Raw genomic sequence first — 10396 nt, forward strand, 5'->3', positions numbered from 1 at the left:
GACCCTACGATACAAGACCCTACGATACAAGACCCTACGATACAAGACCCTACGATACAGGACCCTACGATACAAGACCCTACGATACAAGACCCTGCGATACAAGACCCTACGATACAAGACCCTACGATACAGGACCCTACGATACAGGACCCTACGATACAACACTCTACGATACCAGACCCTACGATACAAGAACCTTCAATACAAGAACCTTCAATACAAGAACCTTCAATACAAGACCCTTCAATACAAGACCCTTCAATACAAGACCCTTCAATACAAGACCCTACAATACAAGAACCTTCAATACAAGACCCTTCAATACAAGACCCTTCAATACAAGAACCTTCCATACAAGACCCTTCAATACAAGACACTTCAATACAAGAACCTTCAATACAAGACCCTTCAATACAAGACCCTTCGATGCAAGACCCTTCAATAAAAGACCCTTCAATACAAGAACCTTCAATACAAGAACCTTCGATACAAGACCCTTCGATACAAAACCTTTGGATACAAGACCCTTCAATACCAGACCCTTAAATATAAGACCCTTCAATACAAGACCCTTCAATACAAGACCCTTCAATACAAGACCCTTCAATACAAGACCCTTCAATACAAGACCCTTCAATACAAGACCCTTCAATACAAGACCCTTCCATACAAGACCCTTCAATACAAGACCCTTCAATACAAGACCCTTCAATACAAGACCCTTCAATACAAGACCCTTCAATACAAGACCCTACAATACAAGAACCTTCAATACAAGGCCCTTCAATAGAAGACGCTACAAGACTAGATCTGTGAGCGTCTTCCATTGGACCGTTTCCACTGGACCATATTCTCCACCAACTAGAATACGGGATAAAGTGGTTGACATCTAGTAGTAGTGGGGGACAATTTATCACTATACAACAGGAGGAGCAGGAACACCCCAAGGTCAGTGGGAACCAAGCCAGAAAGGAAGCCATGTAGGTCTTGCCAAATACTAGAAGATACATAAGAAGCCAACAGATGGCTTAGCACAACAGACTCCACCAATAGCCAGTGGATTGACCCTTTAAATTACATTGGGCTACCACACTCTGAGCGTACTTCTCATCTTATTGTATCGGCCTGAAATATCAATGGATGAAATGTATCTGCATAATAAACTGCCATCATCTGTGCTACTTCACGTCGTTCTAATCCAGCAGCAGAATCCTGACCTCATAATCATTTGTAAAAACAGTTTTGTGGATCTGTAAGTGGTGATGGCAAGCCAGCTCGTGGCCTTCAGCACTCCTCCATGACTTATGTATAATGTACTGTATCCATTTACAGCCATAGCTGTTATATTATGTATGTATGTGATACATCTCATTCATAATTAAAGCTACAGTACCATCCCGCTAGAATTTGCCAAATGAATTGAACAACTATACATGAAAAAAGAAAAGAAAAAAACAGCGCTAGAAGACGGCTATATTCATAGACAGCAGTTGCCAGCGATCGTATTGGTTGTTCGAGTCCTGGATATACCAAAGATCTATATCTGAGGATATGTTGTTACATAAGTAATGGACAAATATCGGCAGTGCAATCTGATGTATAAAATATTGGAACAACCTATACAATTAGGCCCCGTTCACACCTCCATGCTTCAGCATGCGCGTCGGAACGCAAAACAGTGCTGGTCATAGGAACGCATGTTACTCAATGAGCCTGTTCCCATCTATGACTTGCTATGACTTTTGAAAAAAGAGGCATGTCTGTTGTTCTGTGCATTTTTGTGCGCTGTGGGGCCCATAGAAGTTTATGTCCACAGATGACAACGCACATATAATGCGCTTTAATGCGTTACCAGCCCCTGGTAACAAGCTCCTCCCCTGCATACCGGCCATGTGCTCACACACTGCTGCAAGCCAGGTGGCTGCTGCAGAATCTCTGTATGATACAGAGGTTCCCATCAGGGACGTTCGCAGCCTCCCCTCCTGTATGACCTTTCCCACCACTACCAGGATATGCGTTATACACACACACATATATACACACACACACACAGACATTATGCTAATATTATTATATACACATGGCTGCTGTAGAACTCTAAAACATGGATATCACTGCAGGAAATAAATCCTCATTGGGCAAACCAGGAGATGTGGCACTCAGTAGCCAATCTGATCATAGCTGTCACTTTTATTGCAGGTTAGAAGATAAAAACTTGCAGCTGATTGGCTGTTGCCGGCAGCATACCGGCTCTCCTAAGTGCAGGTTTGTATAAATCACCTCATTAGTGCCATAGATTTTTTTTACAACCTATGAAGAGCCAAGTTTAGGCCAATTATTCATTCAGCAATCAAAGGAAGGGGAGGTTGGTGCACATTTAAAATTCAAGGATAAAACGTTTCTACTTATAGGATCAGATAAAAAGATATATAAATAACTTTGTATTCACAGCTCAAATGTCAGCGGGAAGAGAGGTGCTAACGGAGATGAAAGAGACAGAATCAGGGGAGAGGTGCACTGAGTACACTGGGGTGATGGGGGAGAGGTGCACTGAGCACACTGGGGTGATAGGGGAGAGGTGCACTGAGCACACTGGGGTGATAGGGGAGAGGTGCACTGAGCACACTGGGGTGATAGGGGAGAGGTGCACTGAGCACACTGGGGTGATAGGGGAGAGGTGCACTGAGCACACTGGGGTGATAGGGGAGAGGTGCACTGAGCACACTGGGGTGATAGGGGAGAGGTGCACTGAGAAGGTTGGTGCACATTTAAAATTCAAGGATAAAACGTTTCTACTTATAGGATCAGATAAAAAGATATATAAATAACTTTGTATGCACAGCGCAAATGTCAGCGGGAAGAGAGGTGCTAACGGAGATGAAAGAGACAGAATCAGGGGAGAGGTGCACTGAGTACACTGGGGTGATAGGGGAGAGGTGCACTGAGCACACTGGGGTGATAGGGGAGAGGTGCACTGAGCACACTGGGGTGATAGGGGAGAGGTGCACTGAACCTCTGCAATCAGTAATGCTCATGCACCCTGCTGATCGAAGACCTCTAGCCCGGACTCAGCAGGTGGTGATTCGGGCCTCTGCAGAGAGACAACTGCTTCCGCACAGCGTGCTGGCAGGGGACAGGCACTTGGAATGCATTTAGCTGATTTAAATAAAAAAATTGAGTTGGACTTTAAAAACACATCAGCCAAAGCAGAAGCCACATTCCTGTCCAGATAAGTTCCCTTTAAGCATCATGATCATTGAAATACGCCTCAAATTTAGAATAAAAACCCACGCTGTCCTCATCATCCAAGGGCATAAATAAAACATCGCTGCCTACCGGGCAAATCTGCATAACGCAGTTAACACTGCCTGCCACCAGTAATAAGCATTAAAAACAAGAGAAATAAGCATTAAAGAGTGGAACAGCACAGTGCGCATTGTCCATAAAGAACTACAATATGTGAAAAATCCCTAAAGAGGACCTGTCATGCTACAACAAATATGAGCTGCCATTGTCACGTTGTAACATAAGTTCGCAGGTTGATATTCGAGAGTATTTCAGGATTTAGTGAGTCGCTGACTAGGAAAAAGTATGTGGGCAGTGAAGGAAAAGGTCTTGAGCTGATTACTGTACTTGGAGGTGACTGATTTAAGTCCGGCAACTTGGTTTTTAATTTGGCAATGACATTTCCTACATTCATTATAACAGGTTTACTATTAAGAAGAACCTTGGGCAGAATAAAATGTAACCCTTGCAGTGGGTCCGTGCCCCGCACTACAAGGGTTAAGTGCTTATTTTGGTCTAGGGTATAAAATAACAGAGATATACTCACCCAAAGCTTGGTTCCACCTGGCTGCTAGACTACTCCTTGCAGCCTCTCCCCCACTCCGCACCGACAATGAAATGTCCCTCGACATTCCCACATACTCTGTATTAGACGTGATGACACAGACCATGACCACCGCAGTGGAGGGGTAGAGGGGCTACTGGGACCGATCTAGCAGATAGGCGGGGCTGAGGTTCCAGTGAGTATACCTTTGTTATTTTAGACCAGGGGTGGGCAACTCCAGCCCTCCAGCTGTTGTGGAACTACAAGTCCCATGAAGCATTGCAATACTGTCAGTTACAGGCATGACCCACAGAGGCATGTTGGGATTTGTGGTTAAAGCACAGCTGGAAGGCTGGAGTTGGCAACCCCTGTTTTAGATCATAGACCAATATGAGCATATTTGGTCTAAGGTTGTGCGGGGGGTTATACTGCGACGCCGCAGCTCGCGGTATACTAAGACGCCGCAGCTCGCGGTATACTGAGACGCCGCATCTGAAGCGGATCCCGACAATTATGTCTGGATCCACCCAGCTGCGTGACTGACAGCTGGCTCTGCCTATCTAGAGGCAGAGCCAGCTGTACCCGCCCCCTCCCACGTCCGTAGTAGATCGGAGAGGGGAGGGGGGAATCCAGCCCCTCCCCTGTCACGGCAGAGAGCCGTGACAGGATCGAGAGGTGAGCGAACGCCGGTATGTGTTCCCTCACCTCCCGATCTACTGAGCCGACCTGTGACAGTCTCATTGTCACAGGTCGGCTAGAACTATGAGGATGAGTGAAATGCACTCGCCTCATAGTTCTCCTTTTAGTGCCTCTAAACACAAAAGACAAGACACTGGTATATAGGAACCCATATAATGTATTCCTTAAGTGTATCTCTTGAGAGCCTCCAAACACAACAAACAAGACGCTGGTATAGAGGAACCCATACAAGGTATCTCCTGAGAGCCTCCAAACAAAAGACGCTGGTATAGAGGAACCTATAAAATGTATCTCCTGAGAGCCTCTAAACAAAACACAAGACGCTGATATAGAGGAACCCTTACAAGGTATCTGCTGAGAGCCTCCAAACACAAAGCAAGACGCTGGTATAGAGGAACCTATAAAATGTATCTCCTGAGAGCCTCCAAACACAACAAACAAGACGCTGGTATAGAGGAACCAATAAAATGTATCTCCTGAGATCCTCCAAACACAACAAACAAGACGCTAGTATAGAGGAACCCATAAAATGTATCTCCTGAGAGCCTCCAAACAAAACACAAGACGCTGATATAGAGGAACCCATACAAGGTATCTGCTGAGAGCCTCCAAACAAAACACAAGACGCTGGTATAGAGGAACCCATACAAGGTATCTCCTGAGAGCCTCCAAACACAACACAAGACGCTGGTATAGAGGAACCCATACAAGGTATCTCCTGAGAGCCTCCAAACACAACACAAGACGCTGGTATAGAGGAACCCATACAAGGTATCTTCTAAGTGCCTCTAAACATAAAAGACAGACACTGGCAACAAGATGCTGGTAAACAGTCATCCAGACACACCATTTCTTTTGGACTTTTTTGGCTGGAATCACCCTTTAGGATTGCACAGTTTCCATCACACAATTGCCGTAGCGTTTCCCAGCTTACCTTCCTCCTCTCCTTCTTGTCGTCTTTCTTAGTGAACGCCGTGTGGATCCACCAGATTTTGGTAAACATACTTCCATAGGCCAAACTGAAGCCGAGTCCCAGAAGCCAGAGGCGAGCCTGGACGATGCGGCCGAACCAGTGATTGACAAGAAGGCAGCAAGCAAAGAAAAAAAATAAGAGACGTAAGGTACAAAATACTGCAAATGGATCCTAAAAGTCCAACTGAACCTTCCGTTTAAGTCAGCTTCACACATGCTAATAGAACCAGCGGCCACAACCTGAGCAGAAAAGCCTGTCCCCGGCCAGCATGCTCCAGAGAAGGGACCTTTCTCTCTGTGTGGAAGCAGTGGTCTCTCTTCAACCTAGCCGAATCAGTCTAGAACTCTCAAATGAGCAGAGAGTGCAAGCTTTGCTGATTGACTCAGCAGGGAATGTGACGGACCGCTGCATAGAGGCCACTGCTTCAACACAGAGATCAAAGGTACTTCTCTGCAACATGATCAGCAGAGAGTGCAAGCTTTGCTGATTGACTGATCAAGGGGGTGTGACGGACCTCTGTAGAGAGACCACTGCTTCTACACAGAGATCAAGGGTGCTTCCCTGCAGCATGATCAGCAGAGAGTGCAAGCTTTGCTGATTGACTGATCAGGGTGGTGTGATGGACCTCTGTAGAGAGACCACTGCTTCAACACAGAGATCAAAGGTCCTACTGTGCAGCATGGTCAGCAGAGAGTGTAAGATTTGCTGATTGACTGATCAGGGGGGTGTGATGGACCTCTGTAGAGAGACCACTGCTTCAACACAGAGATCAAAGGTCCTACTGTGCCGCATGGTCAGCAGGGAGTGTAAGATTTGCTGATTGACCGATCAAGGGGGTGTGACAGACCTCTGTAGAGTGACCACTGCTTCAACACAGAAATCAAGGGTGCTTCTATGCAACATGATCAGCAGAGAGTGCAAGCTTTGCTGATTGACTGATCAAGGGGGTGTGACAGACCTCTGTAGAGAGACCACTGCTTCAACACAGAAATCAAGGGTGCTTCCCTGCAGCATGATCAGCAGAGACTCTAAGCTTTGCTGATTGACTGATCAGGGGGGGGGGTGTTGGACCTCTGTAGAGAGACCACTGCTTCAACACAGAGATCAAAGGTCCTACTGTGCAGCATGGTCAGCAGAGAGTGTAAGATTTGCTGATTGACTCAGCAAGGGATGTGACAGACTCCTGTAGAGAGACCACTTCTTCCACCCAGGGGGCAAGGGTCCTACCCTGCAGCACACTGGCAGGGGACAGGCTTTTCTACCCAGGCTGTGCCTGCTTCCTATAGAAAAGGAGCTGTAAGACTTTGCGCACCTATTTGTTTAGAATCATCTGGAATGTATTGAGCGGATTTAAACGAAAGGGTCAGTTGTATATAAAACCTGCCATGTGTTCCCTGCCAGTCTCTTGTAGGCTTGTATCAGCTCACCTGGCACACCAGGGGGAAGTGCCACGTCTCTATGTGAAGCCCATCCAGACCGAGCGGAAAGACGGCAGCCAGGGCCAGTATGCATCCCGCCGCCGTCACATCATTCAGGTGCGGCTGTGAATTTTGGATGTACCTGAAGAAGAGATACAGAGCAAGGGATCAGCGATCTTTAAACGTCACCTACACCTTCCCATCCTGCATAATACCTCTGAGGGAAGTTTTATGTATACAAAACATTAGATGGATGAAAGTCAAAGTGCAACTCCAGCCCAAAATATTTTGTGTAAGAGGGGAGGAGCTAAAAGCTGTCATGGTTTTACTGCACTGTACCTTTAAGGAAATTTTCCTTAATTTCAGCATTGTCACTGCATTAGGAAATTAAGGTAAATCTCTCCAACAGGGACAATAACACAAGTGAGACTGAAAATGAAGTCCATGTACACGTTTATTCCAAAAGGTAATTGTTTGCAAAGTCAACACGTTCAGGGGGCTGCACTCCTTCATCAAAGCTTAGGGGAAATGAAATAATGGAGCAATGTATGAATATTTAGTAGGCTGGACTCCATCCCCTTCATTAAGGTCTAAAGGAAAATAATTAAAACCATGAATCTGTGCATGCCTACTCATGATCATACTACCCCACTGTGTATAGATCTTTGAAGGCTTGTTCACCCCAATTACACACTAATGACAGTGCGTTCCATTGCGGGTAGCTGCTGGAACACACTGTATCGCATGCTATACTCCCCCCTGCGTTCTGTGGTCGGGAGGGGGAGTGGAACGTACTGTAATTGTTGTGAGCAAGCCCTGAGTCCCCGTTCACACTGGGGCATTTGTAGCCCGTATTTGACAGCACGGAAAAGCTCTGCTCAAGAAATCCTATTGATTTCTATAGTCCCCGTTCACGTCTCGGCATAGCGTTCTGCTGAGAAAAACGCCGGTCGCTGGAAAAAAGTACATGAGCTCCTTTTTTTGGCAGATCAGCACGATTAGGAATAGGAAAAAGGTTTGCATCGCTCTGATCTCCCCAAAAAGAGGCGCATACTTGCAGGCTTTTCCGTGCTGACAAATACGACTTACAAACGCCGTAGAAAACAAGCAGCGGCTTCCCCGCTGTACATTTAGTTCTGCTTGCCCAAAGCAGAGCTAAATGTAGAAAGCAACTACCCGCCCGGCACCCGGAACTGCATGTCCCGAGCATCAGGAGATAGGAATTCCACACCCCTGTTGCCCCTCTACTCCCTGCTTCCCTGAGGCCGGGGTATGGTATAAAAGGACTTAAAGTGTAAGTAAAGTGAACCTTGACACATAGCAGGAAGGTTAGCCTAGGAATCATAGACCCTGAGTGGTCCCAGAGGTGTGTTTTTCCACCTTTTAGTCCCTAATGCATTCATCATCATCATGTGGTGGAAACCACAACTCAAATATGTGCTGATGTAAGCTGTATTTATTAATGTATTTTTTGTGCCCATGTGCATCATGGGATCTGATGGTGCAAGAATTTGTAAAAAGTCTCCTAATATAAAGATGAACATCGGTCCTTCTCACCTCACGTGGCTATTGTAGATGTTGAACGAGAGACAGACGAAGCCCAAGAGTATGCCGAGTCCGGCAAGAACCGAGACAGAAATGAAGAGCTTCTGAGAGACATAGCGGAAGGTGATGATCACCTTGGTGTGGTCAGAAGGAGGAGAACCCCCTAGTTATGTTAGAAAGAGACCAAAGAAGGTGCAGTCAGGGTAAAGGAAGAATTGTAAAAGAATTGGGTTATACAGGAGAGGGTGGATGGGATAATCACCGGGGGAAGGGAGACCAGAGCAGACATTCAGGGTAGACCAACACTACTGGGAATAGTACTGGACACATGGAAGAATATGGAAGGTAGATAACGAGAGAGAGTTGGGTAGAACTGACATGAACAAGAGTTTACATACGGCCATATATCTCACTCACCGATCCACTTATCGTTGTTATACCAGGAGAGGTTGTCCTTGGTACTGTCGTAATACCCAATCTTCTTGTAGACGCCACCTTTCCAACAGAAACAAAAGTGCTCTTATTTAACAAAGTACTGCAAAAAGCAATGAATGGTGTCATGTGTGATCAATACTGACCAAATTCACTGTGCGGCCAACAGAACTAGGGATGAGCTCAGGTATGACCCGAACCTAGAAGGCACATGGGGTCACATGCCCGATTAGCACGGGCTGGCACATTCCACACCCCGCAGCTGCACAGAAACTGTGGGGCAGGATGCTTGTGCTGACATCATTTATCTGCTATGGTCACATGACCATATTAGATCAATATCACTGACCAAATATAGCCATGTGGCCATATAAGGTCAATGACATCACAGCTTCCAGTACCTAAGGGATTGGGCAGCAGCAGAAGGAGCTTCCTCCCAGGTTCAGAGTCCTGATTTTTTAATGTCCTACAGTTGGTTTTCTTTCCTAACCAGCCACAGCCTGGGTAGAAAAGCCTGCCCCCTGCCAGCGGTTGCAAAGGGCCCTTGCTCTCTCCGCGTTCTCTCTGTGGAAGTAGTGGTCTCTCTGAGAAGGTCCAACACACCTTCTACTCACTTAAACCTACAGCACTGCAATCAGCAAAGCCCATGCTCCCTGTTGATTGGATAGCTATAGCTGTGACTCAGCAGAGGGCATGTCAGACCTCTGCAGAGAGACCACTGCTTCCACGCAGAGAGCAAAGGTCCTTTTGTACAGCATGCTGGCAGGGAACAGGCTTTTCTACTCAGACAGAGGCAGCTTTTGAAAACTGTGAGACATTGAACACCTTTTGTTTGTTTGTAGCCGATTTTAAGCTGAGTGTTGAATTAGGTTTTAAGGCCGTGGTTAAAAAATGTTGGCGTCTGTCTCCACAAAGTGAGAGGAAATCCTCACAAATTAACTTTATTCTGCGATACACGACGCACGGCTGTTTGGAAGCACGGGCGGAATCGCAACGGGAAACCGCGCGGTCCGCCCGGACCGACTTGGGGTGCCATTGGAAAATAATGGCACCCACAGCGCAATCTTTTCACACCTGGGCGACTCCTGACCGCGCGGCAATCCGCGCGGAATCGTGCACGATTGCCGTGCGGTGGGGTGTCGCCTACATGTGCACCGGCCCTTAACAGCCACTACTGGAACAGCTGTCCCGATGGGAGATTTTCACTCATCTCCTCGTTTTTAGATTTCCATTTCCTAACCCGTTGCCACCTGGATGGCGAAAGCGGGGACAGAGGCAGAGGTCCTAACCTCTCCCTCCCAAACTAGAATAAAAGATTTCTCTGGCGTTCCACTTTAATCGGCAGAGATGAACAGGAAATCCTCTAAACCTGCCGGCCCTCCTGATCGAGGTCTGGACAAGTCCTGACAGTTGGCACCAATCTGTCAACAATCCATTTACTTCACACAGAAAAGGAGTCATTCAGACCACTCAATAATTTACTTGTGGCTGTCCAAA

The 10396-nt window shown here is 46.7% G+C and overlaps 1 protein-coding gene across 1 annotated transcript in view; it reads right to left on the minus strand.

The window, feature by feature from the left end:
- GABBR1 (gamma-aminobutyric acid type B receptor subunit 1) overlaps window positions 1-10396 on the minus strand; it is a 105195-nt gene that overhangs the window by 32603 nt on the left and 62196 nt on the right. The window contains exons 14-17 of the mRNA XM_018564178.1: window positions 8885-8962; window positions 8480-8630; window positions 6932-7064; window positions 5466-5582 (exon numbers count right to left, since the gene is read on the minus strand). Coding sequence (XP_018419680.1) covers window positions 5466-5582; window positions 6932-7064; window positions 8480-8630; window positions 8885-8962 — 479 coding nt within the window. The remainder of the gene's footprint in view (window positions 1-5465; window positions 5583-6931; window positions 7065-8479; window positions 8631-8884; window positions 8963-10396) is intronic.

Source organism: Nanorana parkeri, unplaced genomic scaffold (genome assembly GCF_000935625.1).
Source record: "Nanorana parkeri isolate BGI_ZX_2015 unplaced genomic scaffold, ASM93562v1 scaffold731, whole genome shotgun sequence".
In the NCBI taxonomy this organism is placed as follows: domain Eukaryota; kingdom Metazoa; phylum Chordata; class Amphibia; order Anura; family Dicroglossidae; genus Nanorana; species Nanorana parkeri.